This window comes from Anas acuta, chromosome 24, assembly GCF_963932015.1.
Source record: "Anas acuta chromosome 24, bAnaAcu1.1, whole genome shotgun sequence".
NCBI lineage: Eukaryota > Metazoa > Chordata > Aves > Anseriformes > Anatidae > Anas > Anas acuta.
In genome coordinates, this window is record NC_089002.1 from 3,997,474 (window position 1) to 4,019,419 (window position 21,946).

Consider the following 21,946-nt stretch of genomic DNA (forward strand, 5'->3'; position numbering starts at 1 on the left):
ATGGATAAACAGAGGGAGCCCAAAGGTGAGCTCTGAGAGATGCAGGCAGCAGGGGGTCTATGGCATGAGGGCTTTGTCCAGCAGCACCAGGCTTCCCCAGCAATCTCCTCCACAACCTGCTGCTAGGCACCTCTTTGCTCAGGCAGGGGAAAAAGAAGCCTTTGTGGCAGCAGGGAGCATCCAAAGGGCAGGCCCTCGGAGATATCCAGGGGCTGGGGAGATAATAAGGGGAGAAATAAGGGGACAGCTGGCCTCAGAGAGCTGCAGATACTTGAGAAGAACAGGAGTTGGACTTGATGATCCTTATGGGTGCCTTCCAACTCAGGAGATCCTATGAAAAGCAGCAAGTGGTCACCTGCAGGTGGCTGAATCACACCGCTGGCATTTCCCTCTCCTGGTCTCACAGGTGCACAGAAGATAATCTCGTTTGGGTCCTGTCAAGAGCGGAAAACATTCCCTCTCCACCATGCCCCAGACAGGTTGGGGATCCAGCTAGGAGCCATCAAGGGAAACCCCCTCCTTGGGCCAGGCTGTTACGAGAGTCAAGAGGTAAGTTGTTTGACTTTTATTCTGCAAGCTTTTCCTTCACAGAAGACGCACATTATAAGAAAACTAGCGCTATAAACAGCCAGACACAGAGTACCCCATGCCTGCCCTGCAAAGCCGTTGTATAAGGTTTGCACATATACCTTGAAACATAAATTTCCCTTCTGGAAAAGTCACCTTCCAACTGTACCAGTCCTCAAAACCCCAGCTGTCCTAGCACTCTACATTAGTGAGAAATTAGAAGAATGACATCTGCTGCTCAGATACTTCTCCCATTCCCCTGATGCAAATGGTGTCTTAAAAATGTTAGTACAATGTTTTTGCTTTTGAACCACAGGAAAGCAGCCTCAGATACTCGTGGGGAAAAAGAACACTGAGCACGAAAGGCTACGTGATAGGAGCAAGAACAGCCCAGCGATTCATATCAGAGCCACAGGTAAGAAAAGCACATTTCAAAGAGGCAGAGCTGCAGCTTTACAAGACGTTTTAGGCTGATCCTACCACAGGCTAACAGTTGTGATCATGTGTGCTGGGGTTGCCTCCAGCTTAAAATAATGGTAGTCATAGATCTCCCTACAGATAGCCTAGTGGTAAGTGTTGAGCCTGGAGGCTGATCGCCAGTTGCTGGAGCTCTGGCAACGCTGACCTATGGATTTGTATGTACACATTCCCTTGTCACACACACATAGATGTACATATTGAGGCAAAATCAGGGCTGGAACTCAGCTGTACTACCTGAACAAACCCAATATGTTTTCTGGCCTGGCTTCTGTAGAATAACACCATATCAGGCAAGATGTCACAGAATACACTGGGTAAATATTAGAGAATGCAGATTTGAACTGCTCTGATTTCTTTATGCTATCTGGCTGACTTTAAATGCTGCTCAGAGCATTTAGGAATAGCTTGCAGAACAAAATCTTCTGTATTGAAATTTCTTTCTCTTACAGACTGTGACTCCTGGCCCAGGAACGTACCAATCATTCTGGAATAAAGACCAAAAATGCCAGCCTGCCTATGCTCCATTTTCCACTAAGACATCACGATTTCCAGATAAGCCTTCAGATAAAGAATTTTTCCCTGGGTAATATAACTCATTTTCTTACACTTTCAATAATAATCCGGAAGACTAGAGTAGAAAAATGCTAAGACACAAATGGGAAATGGGTAACTGAATTCCCAATAATGCTTTTTTATCTTCAAAATCTCCTTTGCTTTAGTCTTTAAACTAGCATGAAGACTACAAGGCAACAAGAGGCATTTCTCCCTTGGGTCAAAGCAGGGCTGGTAATTTTCCATATTACAAACATCATACAGGTCCAGAAATGAGATATTATGTCCCTATTTTCTTTAGGCCTGGAACTTATGACACAGACAAGCAGTTACACAAGAAGATCACTTGGCCGATGAAGTTTGGGTCTCCAGACTGGTCTTTAGTGCCAATGCCAGCAAAGAGGATGCTAAAAACAGAGGTACAGAAGGTACGGACAGATGAGGGGATGTTATTCCCAGCTCAGTGCTTCCAACAAAAGAAATCAGATGAATCAGATGATTACTTAAACACATTTGCACTATCTCTTGTCATCCTTTCCTGTCTGGCCTGCTGGATATGTAGCTGGAGTAGCCAGGGGAATGAGATAGAAAGTGTTTTTCTGTCAGAAAATGCCAGTTTACAAAAAAAAAAAAAAAAAAAAAAAAAACTATACTAAGTAGTTTGCTTTAGAAGTTTAGTTTCCAACCACAAAGTGAGAGAATCAGAGGACAGACGTCTCTGCACAGCTCTGCTAAAAAGCAAACATTTCCAGTGTGAAAACATTGGCTAAGGGACAGGAAAACTGCCTGGAAAACCAGCTTGCAGTTCTCAGCACCACCTCACGTCTTCCTTTTCTGCAGCAATCGTCATTGCTACTATCTAACAGCTACTAGTTTTCTTTCAGCTGATGGTGGACAGAGAATTCATCAAGCATCGGAACCGCGTGGCCTACCTGAGTTTGTATGAGAGCTGAGCTGAGGAGCAGCCATGGTACATCCAGCAGGGCCCTCAGCCCGCTCAGCTCCCAACCTGCTGGTGGAGATCTTCACCTGCACTCCCCTGCCTCCCCAATAAAACCTGCTCGAAAAGAGGCATTTCTTGTTGTTAACTGTGCTTACTTGGTGCGGTGCCTGGTCTCTCCTGCCCCTGAGGGTGTTTGGTACCGCTGGTGCTGGTGCTCAGTATCCTTTGGCCCTGCTTCCCTCAGCCTTTGGCCCAGGCGGGGCAGCCGCCATCTTCTGCAGGTCGCAGTGGAGACACCTAACATGGCCTCCCCTGCCACAACGGGCTTTTACCCCCCAAACTCAGCCCTTGCTGGCACCAGAAAGGCACAAAATTAACTTTTCTCAGCTGCCTTGTGCCTTCCCCAGCCTCCTTGCCACCATCTCCTCCTCTCCAGGCTGCGCAGAGGGGTTGCCCATCCGTAGATCTCCCTCTGGTAGAACAAAGCTCCACAGCCTGAAGAGAGCTGAGAAACGCAGGGTCATACGTGGTACAGCCACGTTTAATACAGCAACTGTATTAAACTAGCAGACAGTAAACATCCCGGGTACAGAGTGCTGTGCTGAGAACAGCCAGCCCAGGTGGCCTGTGAGAGGTACTTGTGCATGACCGGCATCATCCCTACGGACAGGAGCTGTTCTCGAGCAACCAACAAGCTGCTAGTCAAGAATCTGGCCACAAATACAAATAAATTTAGACTGAAACAGGAAGGTCCTGGTGTTTACCCTCAGGTGTCTCGGTAATGCACAACTCTGGCTGAAGGGATTTCTATAAATATTTGCAACCTGCCTTCACACACGCACTGATCAGACTCGGTTCGATCTCAGGGGAAAACTGAGAACTCACAGTATTCGTACTCGATATAAATACCAATCACAATGCAGGCTTTCAGATTTTCCAGGTCTGTTTAGCTGTGCCTGCAGCAATTTCACCTGTAGTCCAATTTTGACTGTAAAAACAAAACATTTTCTTCCAATTTCCCACTTTTGGTCTTCAAGTGCTCTTGCATACACAGTGCAACAGCTGCTCGGGGCCTTTCTTCTCAATGCACATTGGCCCCTTCCCTCACAACCACAAGAAGATGCTTTGTAGTTGCAGCTGTCAAAATGGGATGTTGTTGTTGATTCTCAATTGCCCCTTTTGGTGCAATCTTTCGAAGGAGGGGTTGCGACTCACTGGGAATTGTACTGCCCTAAGACCTGGATGTTATGTCTCCGTTTCCAGCTCCATCATTGCATCCATGGCTGATACTGCACACTTCACCTCTATCTAACTTTATTTTATAATTGGGAAGAAAATACATGTGTAAGAGACAGATGTAAAAGCAACTAAAAAGTACCTGTGATTCTGTGGTCTTTTTCAACCATGTTCCACCTGCAGCAGAGGAAACCTTCTTATAAAACTTTTGCAAAACTGATGGTATTTCAAAAGGTACCTTGTCCTCACTGAACGTATTTGTTATGAACCAGGGTTTTTGTTGGAAAATTCTGAAACTTCTCACTAATCAAGTGTTATTGTAGAGAAAGGAGGAGATACAGAGGAAAGAACAAGACCTACCACTTAGTGAGAATATCAGCAGACCCCAGTGAACATACACTCAGGCTCCATTCAGGTGTTTTCCCACTCTTTCTGAAACTTTAAGGACTCGGTCAGTTTTAATTGCAGAAGATAAATTTTCTTTTATTACGATCATAAAAATTCCTGTTTTCACTCTGCATTTTCCCCTACCCAGCGAGGGATTTTGTCATTATGAAAAACACCTAATCCAAGTAAAAAAAAGATATAAATTTTTATATATACATATATATATATACAATGTCTTTGTACATTTTTTTATTCTGTACAACCAAGGCACTGGCAAAAGTGGCAGTGGCACATGCAGGACTTTTTTGCTAGAGATACTACTTCAGATTGTTTGGCAGGAACACTCCTATTCTCACTCAAAGAATTCCTCCTCGTCTTCCTCCTCCCTGGGTGATGGGGGAAGAGGGATGTCTTCACTGAACGGAGGTGAACATGTGCATACAACACAACTCTGATCTTCCCAGTGACTGCAACAGACTTCCTGCACTCAGATACTACTCCAGGAAGCAATAAACTGTCTGGTAATGTATAGCAGCCAGTCTTTACTGCCTCTCTCAGCACCACATTTTCATCCAGAAGTGCAATCTTGTCTACGGCCTAAAGCAATCTTCCCTTCAGAACAGACTTGCATGAAGGAAAAAAAGCTGATGGGTAGTATGGACTATAGAATCATTTCGTCATGCTTGGGAGACTGGATGAAACAACAGAAGTCTTTTGTCAAAGGAATTCAACCCATATTTTCTCTAAGCAAAGGCTGAATGAAAATTAAAAGAAAGGCCTCCAGAACTGGATAACAATTACAACACTCCCACCAGCAGTTATTTTCACTTCTGCAATAAAGGCTCTTCTCTGGGGGAAAAAAAAAAAAGAAAAAAAAAAAAAAAAAGAGCAACTTCTGTTGATAAAAGCTCATATCTGAGAAGTGACACAATTAAAAAGTGTGATCAATAGCATGGCCCTGCAGACTGTAATCAATACAGATTTATTCAATATTCCAAGTTTTTCAGCAAGCATCTTTCAAAACAGCTGGTGGAGGCGTGAACTCTCAAAGGACTTGTGCTGTGTTGAAACTAACAATAGAACTGAAAAATAGCCCGAAGCAGCTGTTAAATCTTGCTATTCATACTGCTAGAAAATAATCTCAAAGCAGAGCAGGGTAAACACCACACTTAGAGCTTTTAAGTTCGAAGTGCAGCTGCAGTCAGAAAAGTGAGAATAAAATGCCATCTTAGCTCTGTATTTACACTTCACTCTCTTACCATCAGATGCCTTTAGTTTATAAAAGAAAAGTCTGTTTGCTTCTACCTGCCAACAACCCAAAGAAAGAAACTTCTCTGGGATTTTTCTGTCTCTTAATTCATGCTCCTTAGATTATAAGGCCAGACAGGGTTGATTACAGAAGTTTCTCTTCTAGCCTGCGAGACAGCCAGAAATGAATTATGCCTTTGTGTTCTGTAGAGCCTGCTGGGAAGCACTGTGCTGCAAGAACCTCGCCTCTTCGGAGAGCAAATCTCTCTGACAGTGAGAAGAAAGCAAAGTAAACGAGACAATTCCCATCTGAAACCCGGTGGCCTTCACTGCTTTTAAGGCAATTGACCATTGACCATTCCAAGCCAGCAGGAGAGCAGAGGGGAAAGAGGGAGCACTGCAAACCAGGATGAGAGTGTAGTTTGCTAGGCAGACAGTGATCATTCCTCTGCTTCTGCCACTCCGTGGGATTGTCTGTCCTGTCTTGCTCCATGGTGCCTCTCACCCGCAGCAGCAGAAGTGACCCCCAGAACAGTCAGAGAACTGGGCTCCTCTTTCTTTTAGCAGCCAGCTGACTACGTTTCACTTCTTTCTGCGGATCTTGGGCTTTTTTACTGGCCGAAGGTAAGGGTTGTCTATCACGTTCTCTTCCCCATTCCGGCTGCCAGACAGGGAGGTGTTCTGCTGTAACACTGAAGCGTTCTCTTTTTCAGGTCCTGAATCATCCTGGCATATTAAAAAAAAAAAAAAAAAAAAAAAAAAGCATAAACAACCAAAGTTGGGCTAAACAAGGCTTAGAAGTTCAAACCACACAACCTATGGGCAAGACATAAAAGATAGTCAAGATAAACAGCAGCACTCAAAGAGCTGCATTAAAGGTGAGGGAGGACTCCTGATTTTTAATACAAACAGATCCCCTTTGAGAAGAGCACGGGATCCTGGGCCAGTCTCTCGGCTCTCCCACAGAAATGAAGTTGCACTGAAAGCTCATTACCCAACATTAGACAACCTCATTATACATTGCACCCTGCAAAGAGTCAGAGAACCGTGGCAATGTCAGTCATTTACATCCGGTAAAACACAACCCACTTCACCATTTTCCACCCACTCTGCCCAGCTGCAAGGAAGACAGACAAAGAATGAGGTTTCATATGTTTACGAAAGTCAGGCCTGAGAGACCTCGATCTCTGAAGGTGGGCGTACCGTGCTCATATGCAGGGGAAGGTTCTCTGTGTCTGTCTGGTCGTCTTGTTCAGATGAATCTGTTTCTTCCATTTGCTGCATTTCCAGCTCCGAGGGGAGAAGAGCTGTCAGGTAGGGCACAGTGAAAGGCCTGGCAGCAATCACTGGGGAAAAGAACACAGTCAGCAGGGTGGGAGCAGGCTCCTCAGCTCAGAGATCACAAAGTAAACCAGTTACAGTGTCAATAAACTCTTTCATTGCTTCTGGTTTTGAACAGAAGAATCGCACACTATAAAAGTTCAAACATCTCCCAGGCATCACTCAGTCCCCCTAAAGGTAACACCGGCATCTGTGCTCCCAGGCTTGGGAAGGAGGGAATTCTTATCACTGCTTTACAGGCAGAGAAACACGACAACCTCCACTGCCTTGCACAGAAATGTGTAAGAGAAGAAATGGCTTGTGCAAGTTCCGGAGGGTCGGACAGGACTGGAACAAGCACATGAGAGGAGCTGTCAGCCAAGGTCTTCTCCACCATCAGAAGAAAGGGAGTTTTTGTTTAGAGTGGAAGCCTACCATGTGGTTTTAGCATGAACCCAAGGTTTTTATCCTTGTTTAAAATAAAACATTTGTCATTTCCCTCCCTTCCAGTGTCTCAGAAGGCTAACCACAACATAATCCTTCGGCGCTCACCCCCTGCAGTAACAAGAACTCCACTTGCACGTACGCTCTGTTAGACAGCTGTCATTTACAGCACAACGTTTCCGAGATAACTCACATGGGAAGGTGCTAACATCATCTTTGAAGAGACTCTGTGTTTCTCCCGTCTTGGCCATGAAGCGGGTGAGAGCTCTTTCCACGTCACGCCTTTGAGACGCTGCCTTTTCCCGTAGGACTTGGTAATCAGATACCGGCTCTCGGTACGTCTGTGGAGGAGGGAGGAAAAAAACACACACAGTTACTGGATGCAGGGCAGACAGCTGACATTCAAGACACCACTAGGATGCAGGTGCTACAGGTAAGTGTTGACTTCCAACGTGTACAGATTTTCAGAGAGTTACAGATGTCAGCCAGCCAGAAATCTGCAGCAGGGACAACTCACAAACAACAAGCGAGGTATTGAGCCAGAAGAACCAACATTCTGGACTAACACTGCAATAAAAATACGTATACTGCTTTCCTGGTGTCACTGACTTCAGACGGACCCTAAATGGCACAGAAGGCTCTTGTCACTCACGGGTGTCTTGATGTAGGTGTGAGGATCCGGAAACTCAGGGAAGTGGCTGGGGATGTGGGATGGATGTGGCTTGTTCTGCCCAGCCGTCAGGGCTTTGGGAGTCACAGGCTGGTTTGTCACAGGAGCTACAGTTAAAAAAAACACAAAGAAACACACACACAAATCAGCCAGCAGTGTGCTGCGACCCAGGTCTCCAGGTCCTACAGCAGGGATATGGCATATCCCATGAGCTATAGTTTCAGGTCGTGTTTAGCATCCCAAAAGAATTCCTCGACCCCTCCTACACAAGGAGAACAAAACCTCACTTGAAGTGAGGATGCTGAAGCAAAGGCAACTGATCTGGCAGAGGACACCCGTCCTTTGCCTATTACATGGTTGTTACAGGATCCGGAACACAAACGGCATGCCCAGGAGCACTGGGCTGCATCGTCCATCAGAAAAGCAGAAGCTCTCTGGATGCCAGCAGCCAGAAATGCCAAATGATTCCCCGCAGAAGAAAAGAAAGGATTTCTCACGTACGGGCAGTGATGACCATCCTCTGGGAGCGCTTTGCATATGCAGGCAGCGTTTCAACATTGAACCCTGAAATACAAAAGAAGAGGAAACAGAAATCACACCAAGGGTTTACGCTGACAAAAATCCCTTCTCCTAGGCTTCTCCACAATTCAAAGTACACAAGAAAGAAAATCGTGTGCTCTGGATGCATTCAGACTGCATCAACAGCGACATCTGAGCACCTGCATGAGGCCTAGAAGAGCGGGCATCACACAAGCACCAGAAACATCTGGCTCAGATTTTCCTGCCTGCACAGCACACCCAAATCTCCTGCAACGCACGCAGCTGGAATCAGTGGGACGAGGCAACTACTCACCCATTTCCACTAACGTAACCACTATATCGGAGAGCGTAGGCTGCGTTCTGGCTGTGTGCTCACAGTAAGACTTGGCACTCCTTCCAATTTCAGAAATATCTGGGGGAAAGAAAAAGAAAACACACTACGTCTTCAGTTCAGGCAGAGCCCACACTTGCGTCACCCAGCCCTCAAAGTCAGCCCAAAGCCTGAATTTTTAGCAAATCTAGCTAAGAAAAAAAATAGCTCCCAGAATCTAGCATCTTGCGGCGTGAATATTTAAAAGTAAAGGAGGGCCAAAGGATGGAGACACTGATGATCTGGAGACACTGATGATCAGAAAGTCAGGTGTCTTCCACAAGTGCAAAAGGCAAATCTGCTGCACAAGAATGAAAAATACAAAACCCAAGCACTGCGATTTCAGAACGTGGTGTGACCTGACATCAGGGCACGTCACCCAGAGCTGCCAAGTGCAGCGCTACTACTACAGCCTACCACTCACCAAATGTCTGGAACTTTGTTGCTTCTCTATTTTGGCAGCATCTCAATATGCAGAGCTAATTAGGATACCTAAGGCCCTCTGAATATGATAGGCACTTCAGACAAACTGCTCACAGTCAAAGAAGCCTGTGACTCTGTGGCTCTGCTTTTGGTAACATCATGAACATAAGAGAAATGAAAACAAACCACAAAAAAAAAAAAACAAAAAAAACACAACAAAACAAAAAAGAGCAAGAGCAAAGGCAAATCCGGAAAGCAAGGAACAAGGAGCTTTAGGGGATCAATGGGATTTTGCCCCAAGTCGCCCCCAGGATGCTCACAGCTCTGCAACATCTCTGTCAGCGTCTCCACCGCCGCCTTTTCAGCGCTCTCAAAGCCAGCTTCGGTGAGCAGGGAGCTGACCACCACCTGCAGAGTCCTCCTCCGAGCCAGGTAATAGTTATCCGCCGGCGTGGTTGCGTGCTTGCTGCCTGACCTCTGCGGACACAGACCCACACCTTGAGCCCAGAGCTCGGGGAAACGAAGCCCTGTTCCAGGGAGCAGCCCCGCCAGTGTTCTGCTTGCCCAGCCCCAGCTCTCCCGGAGCTGCTCCCTGAAACCAGCACCCACGGGGCAGAGGGCACTGAGCCTGCCCTGCGCCCCCAGGCAGGGCCACCTGCACCCTGCCAGCGCTCAACACGGGCCCAGAGGTCCCCCACTGCAGAGGTATGCACACTATACACGTCTGTATGCCTGGACACATACATATATGTGCATATATGCACACAGTGCACATGGAGATCTGCATGCACACATCTAGAGACGTGAATATACATAAACACCTCTGAGTATGTGCATATATACACACTACATGTAGATATGCACATAAACATCTAGCTGGACGTGCATGTATGTACACCCTATACATGCATACGCATCCAATAGACACGCATACACATCTATACATATGTGCATGTATGGATATTACACGTGTCCATATGCATACACTCATATGTACATAGATATCCACATCCACACATATACAGATACGTACACATTTATACATACGCATCATCCACATCCACATATAGACAGGTACATACACATATACACACACATATACATCCACATTGACACATATGCATCCACACTACACATGTACGTGTGCATACACACATCCAGACACGCATATACATACAGACCTCCACATATATGCCTACATACACACACTATACATGTACATATGCACACACATACTACATATACATATACATCCACATCTGCACACACACATATACACACTACACACGTACATATGCACACACAGATATGTAGACGTGCACACACATCAACATTGATATATGGACACACTATACATGTACATATGCACTATACATGTACATATGTACATATGTACACACTATACACGTCCATATGCATGCACATATAGATACTTATACATGCACATCCGCACACACACACACACATACATATAGGTACACATCTGCAGACACACATACACACACTATACATGTACATATGCACACACACATACACATACATATACATCTGCAGACACATATACACACGCACATATACACACAGACACGCCTACACATACACATCTGCACGTATATGCAAACTACACATGTACATATGCAAACATGCATAGCCATACACACACACACAGACACCCCCATCTATCTGTGTGCACACACCCATACACACGTGCACACCCATGCACTCACTATTTGAGCGCGGCCCCTTTAAAAAAAATCCCGCCCACGCTCACCACCGCCCCGCCCCCCTCTCCCCCGCCCAATCAGAGCGCTCAACCTCGTGCCAATCACCGCCCGCTGCCTAGCCCCGCCCCCTCCTTCCCTCCATCCAATCAGCGCCCCGCTCCCTTCACCCCCCCACATAAAGCCGGAAGCCCCCGGGGCAGGCCTCAGCTATGGCGGCTCCGCGAGCAGCCCGAGCCGCTGCCGTTCCCCTGGGGGCTCCTCCCCTCTCTCCGGATACCGGCCCGGAGCAGCGGGGGCCCCGCCGTTACCGTGCCGGAACCGCCGGGCGCCGTGTCGGCCATCTTGCAGGTAGGTTGCGGTGTGCGCATGCGCGAAGGGGCATGGCGGCGGCGCGGGGGGCGCGCGGGGCATTGTGGGGGTTGTAGTCCTGGGGGGGGAGGCACCGGGGGGGGACGGGCAGGGAGGGGAAGGGAAGGGAGGGGTGGGGAAGGGCAGGGGGCGGCTGCCGGGGCCGTGAGGTGGAGGGGGGGCTGCCCAGCCGCCTGCTGCCGGCCTGAAGCAGCGAAACCGGGGACATAACGACGGATCCACAGCGAAAACGAGCGAAATCGCAGCGAAAATGGGTGAAATCGCGGCGAAATTGGTGAAATCGCCCCGGAGGCTGCGAGTGAGGTGAGGGAGAGCCGAGATCCCCCGGGCTGCGCCTCAGCGAGGGCGTCGGGTGTGTTGTGAGGGGGGTTTGGAGCTGGCCGGGGTTTTGGTGTGAATTCCTGGGGTTTTGGGGCTTGCTGGAATTGGGGTGGTGGTGGTGGGGCTGCTCGGCACCGGCAGCGTTCACGTAACAGCGCGGTCCTAGTAGGGCAGATGCTGTGCCCCTTAGTGTGTTATAACAGATATCGATAAATATAGATATATCCAGGTGTTAGAACATCATATATATAAAAATATAGATAAATTTGGGTGATATAACGGATAAAATGCTGCATTTGGAGGTGCTGAGCTCCTTGGGGCTTCCACCTGAGGGGCTCCTGGAGGTTTGGATGCTCTGGAGTCAGCTGGCGTGCCACATGAAGCCAAAAGAGGGGGAAATGTGACAGCTTTTAATTTCTTCTTATTTTTTTAATTATTATTATATATTTTTTTTAAATAATTTTTTTAAATTTGCTGCTTAACTCTTCAGAAGTGCCCAAGCTGTGTTGTTTGGGTGGGAGGGGTGTGAACTTCGGGCTAAAAACATGAGTGCAGTGATGCTGCTGGAAAAAAAAAACTCAAGCTGGAGCTGTCCGTGGGAGCACCACGGGGTTTGGGGCTGGTGGATGCCAGACATGGTAACCCAAGGAGAGTGAAGCCCCTCGGGCTCAGCTCGCCATCGGGTTAATTCAATAGGTCTGTGGGTGCTGGTTATTGCAGCAAATCCAGGGGACGTGCAAGGGTGGCCAGGTGCTTGTTTGCTGAGTGTATTGGAGCGCTGGGGGCTGAGTTTTCTCTCCATAACACAATATGTCAGCTGTCAAACCAAGCAGAAGGAAAAATGAAAAGCAAATTGTGGTTGGTGATGTGGAGCTGGACCCTGAAATACTTCAGGAAGGGGCACGCTGCGGGGTGAGGGGGAAGAACCCGGGTGTCTGGGACGTGCGCAGGGCAGGACCTCATTGTGCTTCTCTTATCTGCTGCCTCGCCCTGGCTTCCCTGTCTGTAGTGGGGGGGGGCTGAGGGAATTATCAGCGGTGTTATCTCGTGGAGATGGTGATGGGCGCATTATAAATACGGTACAACTGATCTTTAACTCCTGTTTTCTTGCGTGAGGACAGTCTCTTCTTGACCTCTTGCCTCCAGCACTTCATCATGTCACTTTTCACTGTTATTTACATCGTGTGCCTGGAAAGAAACAATCCTGATTTTATTTTCTCATCTCCAAGTGTTTATTCTTTTAACTGGTCCACATAACACACAAAAAACAATCCTGAAGAAGGTGGAACAAGACCCAGCACCCCTCTCCTGCTCTGGAGATTTAACCGCTGGATCTCCCTGCCCTTTTGCTGACTCTTTTCTGTGCGGTGCTTTTCTCCCTCCATACACATGGAGGGCATCTGCTGCCTTCCTGAGCAGCCTGGGGGCATTTTTGGGGATGCACACTCGGTGCTCCCCTCGGGATCTCTCTCCCTACGGCCAGGTTGCTGCAGGTGAGGCTGCTGAAATTGCATCCTAAGCATCAATTTTCTGGATGAGCCATTAGGCCTGGCATGTGTGTACCCATCAGAATCTGATGTGTTTTGCTGCCTCTTTTCCACTATGTGCTGCATTACTTGCTTTATTCACGTGTGGGAGCTGTTGTGTAAATAACAGCGCCTCGCAGCCCCGTGCTGATGGGCTTTTCGCTCTTGAATATCCTTTATTCCCTTTTCCAAAATGTTATAGGCAAAATTCAGGAATAAAACTGTCCCAGTCTCCAGCTCATTGCACTCCAAGAACTTTTTGCTTGGGCAGGGAGGGTTCTGAGGGGTGCAGGGAGGCTGGGTGCTGCAGTTACTGGGGCTGCTTTGGGATATTCTGGGCTCTCGTCCTGCCTCTGCAGCCTTCCAGCCTGCCCGGTGACCCCAGGCAAGTCCCTTTGCTCCTCTGCGTTTCACTTTCCCATCTGTAAGTCCTGGCGTGCCTTGGGGGGTGCTTCCAGAGATGCCAAAAAGCCCCATCTGACGTTAAAATGCTCTCATTGATGGCACGGGCTTGAAGCCTTGGAAGGCTCTTCCCAGAGCAGCACAGCCCGCCCTGGACTCGGTCACAGGCAGAATATCCAGTGCCTGTCAGAGATCTGCCAGTCTAAATGTCTGCTAAAGGCCCTGAAATTATTGGTACAAAATCCCTTTTTGTGGATGCATGATTCTTTTGTGATGCAGAGCTTCTGTCTGGAGAGGGGAGAGAATAAAAAAAAAAAAAAAACAACAAAGCAATACCTACTGTGAAGGTCCAGTTTCTTGGTGGTTTGGTTTATTTTCTTTTTTTGCATGGCTCTGAAGTAGCTGCTCGCAGCCACTAGAGGAGACTAGCCAGCCAAGGGGGGGACTCAGTGAAGAAAGGGACGCTTCAGAGCCACGCTCAGGGATGTTGCCAGGGATCCGGTGGGAAAGGGAAGGAATTTGGAAGCAGGCAGGACCACGCTGGCAGCCTGTGCCGGTAGGTGGAAGGCGGCATCCTTAGCTTGGAGCCCATGGGGAGTGGGAAAAGACCTCGCCGCTGGGAAAAAAGAGCCAAAAAGGGCCGGTTTGTGGTGCCAGTTTCCTCTGGAGTTGTGTGAACTCGGTCATCTGGGTGAGAAAACTGTCGTCCAGCGTGCGGCGCATCCCAAAGATGGGAACGTTTCCTCTTGCTTCCCCTCTTAGCACCAACAAAACCCGGTCAGATCGGCATCAAACCGAGAGAGGACAGGAGTGCACGTGTCCTCACTGAGTCACACGCAGATGATTTCAAAGAAGGTGGAGGAGTTTGGGTTTTCCAGCTCCTGAACAGCCGTGTGACCCCAGCCAGGAGCGGATTAACCTCACGGAGCTCCCGCCGGGGTGGTTATTCTGCTACTGACAGCCCCAGAGGGGGAGCTGTGAAGCTTGCTGAAATTCATCTCTGCAAAGAATAACAGGAACCGATGACTCTGGACCTGTCGGGTAGGGAAAACCCCAAAGGGTTGTCACTTCTGAGCTGGGAGGTGCTCCGTGCAGCGGGCTGGCTGGGTCACCCCGGTGCCGGTGAGTTGGGCAGCTGGAAAGGACTCAGCTCGAGGCAGGGGTGAAATTTCGCAGCGTGTGGGACACAGGAAGCCAGGCCACGAGCTCCAACACCCCTTTGTGCTCTGAAATTTCGTCATCTCTGGCTCATCACAGAGAAAATGCATCCTGGGGGCAGGCCTGGAGGAGCGAGGGAGCTGCTGCCCCCCCCCCCGAAAGGAAGCGGCTTCTTCCCCTGGGGCTTCTGCAGCACCGCTGGTGCCTGGAGATGTTCGAGGCCTCCAAAACTTGCACCTTGCCTCCCTGCACGGTGCTGCTGTGCCCCAGCCCTGCCCTGGCACCGCTGCCACCAGAGGGCATGGTGCCACCAGCCTGCCCTTGGTCCCCAGGGGCTCGTTTCAGAGCCCCAAATTGCCAGCGCTCAGCTCATTTAGGCTCTTGTACTGACAGCTCATGGCTGCGCCACCAAAATCTTCCCTGCTGAAAAGCCCCTGACTCCTAGACTGATGCTATCCGAGGGTTTTTGTGCAGTGGTGTGACAGTGGCAAACGATTGGGACACCGAAGAAGCTGCTGCTGGGCTGGGAAGGGATAAAATGCACATTTTTTGGCTTGTGCCTTGCAGAAATAGCCTGAAATGCAGAGAGCTTACAGCCACTTTGCTGCTGGGTTTTGTTATTTTGCTGTTTACTCCTCTGACAAATATTACCTGCTCGCTACTGTCATCACCCTCCTCCCTAAACCAGCGGTGGCGTTGGTGTTGGCAGCATGCTTGGGTGTTAATTGCAGCAGCTTGGGGCAATGCCCCTGCAGATTTCCTGCCAGCTTCATTGCGTGGGGGAGGGATGAGCCCTCTGTAGGGTCACACCTGGAATTCACCTTGCAAAAAGCTGCTGCTTGCACAGGAGGTGGAGAAGAGTTTCCAAAATGCAAAACAACATCTCACCGCGCGTCAAGGCAGCCACGGGGTGTCTTGGGGCGAAGCTCGTTTAGTCAGCCCTATAAATAGCCACCAGGGGAGAAGGTGGCTGCTGGTGGAGGGCTCTTTGATCTTGCAGACTCATGACACGATCCAGGTGCTGGAAGTGCAGGTCAGAGGCGTTAGAGGAGGAAATGAGGACGTTTCCCTGCAGGAGGAGGCTGTCAGGCTTCTCCAGGGTGCGCTGCACCAGGCTGCTGAGCTAGGCACAGAAATGATTTTTTTGGTTTTTTTTTTTTTTTTTTTTTACAGCCAGCTTCTCAGCAGGCGAGGTGCTGCTGTCCCTGCAGGGTCCCTGGCTCTTCTCCCCTGCCACCCCACCCTCACCATCGGGACTGCAGATGCGAGGTGTCCCGGGTCTCCTTCTCCATCCTGCGCTCCGTAAGGATGAGTCTTCCCTAGCGAGGAGGTCCCAGCAGCTCTGTTTGGCCAGACTGGGATGTCGGAGCAGCGTTACTGGTTCAAATGAGGCTGAGGTGGCTGGTGTTTGCAGGGCCTTCTATTTCAACACTGCTCAGCTGATGTAAAAACTGTTCCTTCCCTTCCGAGCAGCTCGTAGCCGTGCTTGAGTCAGTGCCGCGTCTAATCCACCAGGCATGTCAGCCCACACCTCCGGGCTGGCCGGAGCTTCTGCTGCCAAGAACGATTGCAGATCTGCGGGCAGCTTGTCCTGCCTCCTCAGTGACTCAGGAGCTCTCCGTTGTATTCCTCCTGCCTGCTTTAGGGTCCAGAGGTGACAAGGAGCGGGGCTGAGCTGGCTTCTGAGGGATGACGGAGCTCAGGGTGTGCTGAGAACAGGCAGAGGAACGGAGCCAGCTCCGGATGATGTTCTCCAGCCCAGATTCTCACAGCTGGTCCTGCTCGGGGGGATGAGCTCTGTGCCCAGCCCTGGCTGCACGTGCTGGTTCTGCCTCCCCATCCTTGCTCCGGGCGAGCTGCCTGCCTTGGACGTGCCAGGTGCTGGCTGCAGCGAGCACGGAGGCATCGGGGATGCTGTAAATCAGCATCTGGGGCGTGTTTGATAGAGCCACTGCTCGCCTCGGGGCTTCAGCCTGCTCCCCACCTCGGTACCTGCCTGCCTTGGCCCTGTCCTCTCCCGAGGAGCAGGCTTTTGGGCTGCCGGGGAAGGATGGTGCAGCAGGGTGGGCACCGACAGAGCAGCTGTCAGCACTGAAGCTAGGCCAGGACAACATCTCCTGCGTGGTTTTTTTCTCTTTTTTTTTTTTTTTTGCATGCTTCCCTCTGTGGCTAACAGCTTGCCAGAGGAAGCCATCTCTGCTCTGAGCCAGAGCTGCATCTCGTGTGCCTTTTTGATATTTTTATTTTTTTTACTTTTTTTGCAGCGAGCGAGGTGCTGCTGCCGGCCCCGCGGGGTGACAGCCTTACCCTGCAGCTCGGCTCCGAAGAGGCTGCTCACCACAGCCGGGTTTATTACCGCTGCCTTTGACAAATATCTCTTGTCGGGTCAGGAAACCACACGGTGGGTGTTGCCCTTTCAGGGCAGGGGTGTGGGGGAAGGAATCCTGCTCCCCCCCCCCCTCGCCGAGGCGCAGGGATCCAGCCGGGTGCTGGGATGCCCCTGCTCTCCCCGGGGGGCTCTGGGGGTCTCCTCCAGCCGAGTGGGGTGAAGCTGCCCGTGCCCCCCTCCCTGGGCAGGGAGCGTGCAGGGTCAGCAGGAGTAATTCCTGCAGCAGGTGGTGGGCTGAGCTGGCTGTGTCAGAGCAGGAAGAAGGTGAAAGTTTGGGAAATTCTCTTGGGGTTGGGTGAATTTATCCCTGCTGGGCTCGGGGTCCGTCTTTTGAGCCCTGTATTTCTGCAGCAGGACAGAGAAGCTGTCTGGATGGGTTCGCAAAAGCCCATGTGCATCAGTGAGGTCTCGGAGGTGGAGGCTGCTGAAACTGTTGTGGGTTGGACCAAGGTTTTGTTGCCTTTTGGGGTTGCCTCCCCCAGGGATGGGTGACCCGGTGTTGTGTGCCCTGGTCTGGCTGTGCTGTCAGTCTCGTTCTGTACTCCAAGGCACTTCCCTTTCTGTGTTTCTTTAAAATGGAGGAAAAATAGCTGAAAAACCATCAGGGATTTGGCTGGAAGAGTCGCAAAGCTGGGCAGCTGCATGCTGTTCGTGTGGGTGACGTTCACGGGGTTGAGAGGGATTTCTGTCACCTTAAATGCCCGTTAAGTCTTGTTCTAAGACTACTGGCAGTCCTTAGCAAAGCACTTGAAGGAAATGTCTGTATCTGTAAATTTGAGCTTGGAGTCTGACGAGAGTTGCTCTTTTTTCCCAGGGGGATCCTGGCAGTACAGGAGCAGTAGCAATGGGTGAAGTGTAGGAGCTGCTGCCATGTCGGACCTTCTCAGCAGGCTCAAGCCGAGTTTAGAGCTTGGGTTTGGGCTCATCCCTGTCAGATCAAGTCCAGCTCCCCGTCCCCATTTTCAGATGAAATAAGAATTGCCGTTATCAGGCACCAAGCTGATACCAGGTTCTCCAGATCGCGTCCTGGAGTAAGCCTGAGCTGGGGAAACCTTTTTTAACTCTTTCCACAGGAGCCTGATCCAAAGGCTGTTAATCTGCTGAAGTCCTGAAGCAGTCAGCCCTGCTGGCAACCCCAAGCTGACCCCTGGCAAGCATCTGCAGCCCCCTCGGCTCGCGGTGTGACACCACCCTCAGCCCCTCCGTTAGCTGGGCACAGCAGCTTGTTCCTCTGGGGCTCCAGAAGCAGCAGAGACAAGGGGTGAGGCAGAGATAGGGGGTGGCAGCAGCTGTTCAGGATGCGTTGCTGATTCCGGGACATCTCCCACCCTTTTTGGAAATCGAGAGCTTGGAGTGAGACAGCAAGAAAGAAGAGACGGCCGCTGATAAAGCCTCGCGCCACCAATGGCCTCGTCCCCAATGGGCTGCGACCCCCTGACTATTTTGGGGGATCGGCACCAGCTGGGAGGCCACGATAGGCTCTGCTGCTCCTCCTGGCTGCTCACCTCCCTGCTCCGGGCACGGATAGCATCTCCCTTCCTTCCTCCTCCCTCCCTTCCTCTCTCCAGTCTCCGTCTCTTCCTCTCCGAGCCTGAAGCTGTCTCCGTAACCCCGGTTAATTTGTGACCTGTGGCTGTGCACATCCCTCAGCACCCTCTGGTCCCCTCGGGGGGTCCTGGCTTAGCGACGGTGGGCTGGGAAATCCCAGAGCGTTTGGATTTCCATGTCCTGGGACAAAAAAGGGGGAAAAAATAGTGAAGAAAACGTTTAAAATTGGTGACCCTGGAGAACAACTGGCAGCAGGGCACCTACGGGTGCGTGATGGGGAGGGTACTTGAGGGAGCTCAGGGGGACAAGGAGCAAGGAGCACTGCTCTGGGGAGACGTGGAACAAGGTTTGTGTGGCTGTGGAATTTTGGCTGGAGGGATGGGCAGCTGTGAAGCTGGGGGCAGCAAGAGTTGGGTTGGTTGGCCGAGGAGGGCTGAGACCTGCACCCCCTCTGCACAGCCTCAGAGCGCGCGTTTCCTCAGCCTCACCTACAGCGGGGTCTCTTTTGGGGTAAATACTGAAGGCTGAGCCTTTGAGGGCTTGGTGAATCGAGTTCCCACACCTCGAGCAAAGGTCCTGTGGCTTCGGAGCAGACGGAGGGCTGTAGGCCGTGTTTCACCTGCAGACGGCTGTCACCACGTGCAATTTTTTTTCTTCTTTTCTTTTTTATTCTTCTGTAACAAGTGAATGGGGTCCCCGCATCTGGCTGCGGCGGTTAAACAGGCTTGATTTAATCGTGGGCTGATATAGGGCGCCGAGAGGAAGGAGGGGAGAGGGATGAGAAGCACCCAGCACCTGCTCGCCCCGTGCCCTGTGTGCGGGAGGGTTGGGAAATGCACGGCCCGTGGTGAGTGTGCAGGGGAAAGTGAAGGGTGAGAAGTGCTCAGGACCTTTTGCAAAGGATTTTGGCAAGCTCCAGCAGGGGCAGGGTGGAAGCAGGACAGGGACATCACAAAGGGGCCAGGTTTGGGAGGATGAATCGCTTCCAGAGCGGCTTTGCAGCGGTGTGATGTAGAGGTGAGAAAAATCTGAGGACTCCCAGGAAAGGAGAACTCCCCTCTCCCTGGGAGCAGGTTCCCAAACGGTGCATTAAGGATTAAGCAAAGTGTAGGGGATGGCACCCCATGGACCCGTTGTGTCCCAGCTGCTGCACGCAGGCTGCTTTGCTGTATCCCCAGGGTCAGGGCAAGCACAACTTTCAACGCCAGGGCAGGAGATGAGGGGGGGGAAAGAGCTGAAACCTTTCTTCCAGTGTCATGTTCTGTACCCAGCAGGAAGAACTGCTTTCCCAAACCCAAGCCTAGAGCAAATCTCCTTTGTACAGTCTACAGAGAGCCAAGGCAGTGCTGATCTGCTGAGCACGCATGGGATGCTCTGGGTGTTGGTGGTATCCTGAGCACGCACCGGTGGGTTCCCCTGCTGGGTGGTGTTTTATTCCTAGCTGTGGAAGTGGGAACCGGCCTCCTGCATGGAAAACACAAGGTAAAACTCAGCTCTTCTATGAGAAATCCCTTGGAATTGGGATTTTGGAGCAGGACACCAGAGCTGGGAAAGGCTGTGTGATCACCGAGGAGCTGAGAGGCCAAGGTTTTGGCTACGAGGGAGGCTTCGCCATCCAACCTGGTGCTGGGTTTCTCCCCCCCCCGCCCCACTCCTCTCTGTTTGCACGTTGACTGAGACAGCAGTTTTTTTTCCCTAACCCCCCCCCCTTTCTTCCCTCCGCTCCACCCCCCAGCCTGGTTATCGATGAAAGGAGATCTGACACGCGATAGATCCCCAGATAAAAGCAACGTTACGAGAGAATGTGAGCGACAGCTCGGGAGGGGGGGGGAAAAAGCAAACCCCAAATAGCTGGCAAGGCGCAGGCCGGGTATCTGGTGTCAGCTCCAGGTGCAGCTGGGAAGGGGCCTGCCCTCTGCAAAGGGTTAACGCCAGGCCCGCTGCCAGGCTTCGGAGGCCTTCTGCCAGGGGTTTTGAAATCTGATTTTTTCTTTCTGCAACCCGGCGAGGTTTTGATCAACTTCCTATCTGAGAGCAGAAGTCAGAGCTGGCGCAGGAAGGCTGCTGCAGGAGCACTGGCTCGCTGCCTCCTGCCCTCGGTGCGGGCAGCCGGGGTGCTACGGGGGATGGAGGACAGGGAGCAGCCCTACAAGCTTGGTGGGCACCCCGTTAGGTTCCTATATCAGAGCCCAGGCAGCCGTGTGCTGTACGTGGGCACCTCACCTATGTGCCAACCCCATTGCTCCATGCCTCTTGGTTCGAAGCTCCCCGCACGGAGCAGCAAAAAGCTTCGTCCCCCTCTGCCTGCCACGGGTGGAAGCCCAAGTGCTGAGACCTCCCCGGTGCCCCAAAGCTCCAAAATCAGCCGGCAGAAAGTCAGCTTTGTGGGCTTGGAGCCCACCACCCCCCATGGGAGGCGAGGTGCACGGGGCTCCATCCTGCCCCCCCTCCTTGCAGCCACCGCAGGGTTGTCCCCGAGGGGCGTTTTGGCACAGCAGGTCCCCTCCCCATGCAGATGTACCCAAATCCACTCGCTCTAACCCAGGAGTCATTTGCACAAAGCTGCTTCTCGGTGTCCCTTTGCATATGCAGCTGGGGCTTTTTCTTGCGAGGACTTTCCACTTGAGAAGGGTCGGGCCGAAGCTGAAGTTTTTGGGGATTTGCTGTCTTTGGGAGGGCTCGGTTTCTCTATGTACGTGTCATATGGAGGAGCTGGGCCTGGGCGAGCACAGATGGACTCCAGGCCTATGGAAAGTACCTTTCAAACCAGCCCTGTTTAAATTTCTAGGTTGAGCCAAAAGAGAGAGAAAGAAATAAAGATGGGAGGTCGTCTCTCTTTGCCTGATGTATTTAATTTCATCAAGAGCCAGAGCCTGGGTCAGCCTCTCCATTGGAAATACCCCAAAAAGTCTCAGATTTTGCAAAGATTTCCCCAAATTCTTCAGCTGGGGAGCATGACGCTTCTCATCTTTAGCCAAAAACCATCTCAGCGTTTTTCTGTCGTCTTGCTCAGAGCCAGCCAGCGGGGGCCACCTCTCCTGGTAGGGTACGGGCACAGCCAGGTCGCTCGCTCTGCATTGCGTGGCTTGATCAGGACAGGGAAGGATGTCACCCTAATTTATGATTAAATAAAATAATGACTTGAGGGTTTATGGTGCCCCAAATCTCAAATGCCATCGGAGTGTGGAGCTCAGCAGAGGGGAGTCCCAGTTCTGCCCAGTGTCTTGGTGCTACCAACACCCGTCCTGGTCTGTGGGACCAGTAAATTCAGCAGCACAACTGGGAAGGTTTTAGGTGAAGGTTTTAGGTGCTCGGGGTTGTGACAGGGC

At 50.9% G+C, this 21,946-nt stretch overlaps 3 protein-coding genes across 10 annotated transcripts in view; 2 read left to right on the plus strand and 1 right to left on the minus strand.

The window, feature by feature from the left end:
- On the plus strand, nt 1-4,778 carry CIMAP3 (ciliary microtubule associated protein 3). Its single transcript, XM_068660437.1, has 6 exons — nt 1-25; nt 407-549; nt 884-982; nt 1,497-1,630; nt 1,901-2,027; nt 2,484-4,778. Exons 1-6 carry the CDS (start codon nt 1-3, stop codon nt 2,550-2,552), a joined length of 597 nt encoding a protein of 198 aa, XP_068516538.1. The 3' UTR covers nt 2,553-4,778.
- TAF8 (TATA-box binding protein associated factor 8) lies at nt 4,354-11,292 on the minus strand. Its single transcript, XM_068659925.1, has 8 exons — nt 11,213-11,292; nt 9,501-9,657; nt 8,701-8,799; nt 8,349-8,411; nt 7,830-7,954; nt 7,371-7,518; nt 6,617-6,759; nt 4,354-6,139 (listed from the first exon to the last, which is right to left on the minus strand). The coding sequence occupies exons 1-8, from the start codon at nt 11,270-11,272 to the stop codon at nt 5,996-5,998; spliced, it is 939 nt and encodes a 312-aa protein (XP_068516026.1). The 5' UTR covers nt 11,273-11,292; the 3' UTR covers nt 4,354-5,995.
- Nucleotides 10,809-21,946, plus strand: part of LOC137844014 (mucin-7-like) — a 25,971-nt gene continuing 14,833 nt past the window's right edge. For 2 of the 8 annotated variants that reach the window (XR_011089770.1, XR_011089769.1), the window contains exons 1-2: nt 11,123-11,252; nt 18,143-20,099. Coding sequence is in view for 5 of the 8 variants with exons in the window: in XM_068659920.1 (XP_068516021.1) it covers nt 10,824-11,252 (429 nt within the window). In the remaining 3 variants the exon portion in view is untranslated. Of the gene's footprint in view, nt 11,253-11,359; nt 11,577-18,142; nt 21,565-21,946 lie in introns of those variants that run through there. The other 6 variants (XM_068659920.1, XM_068659919.1, XR_011089768.1 and 3 more) reach the window with 5 other exon arrangements.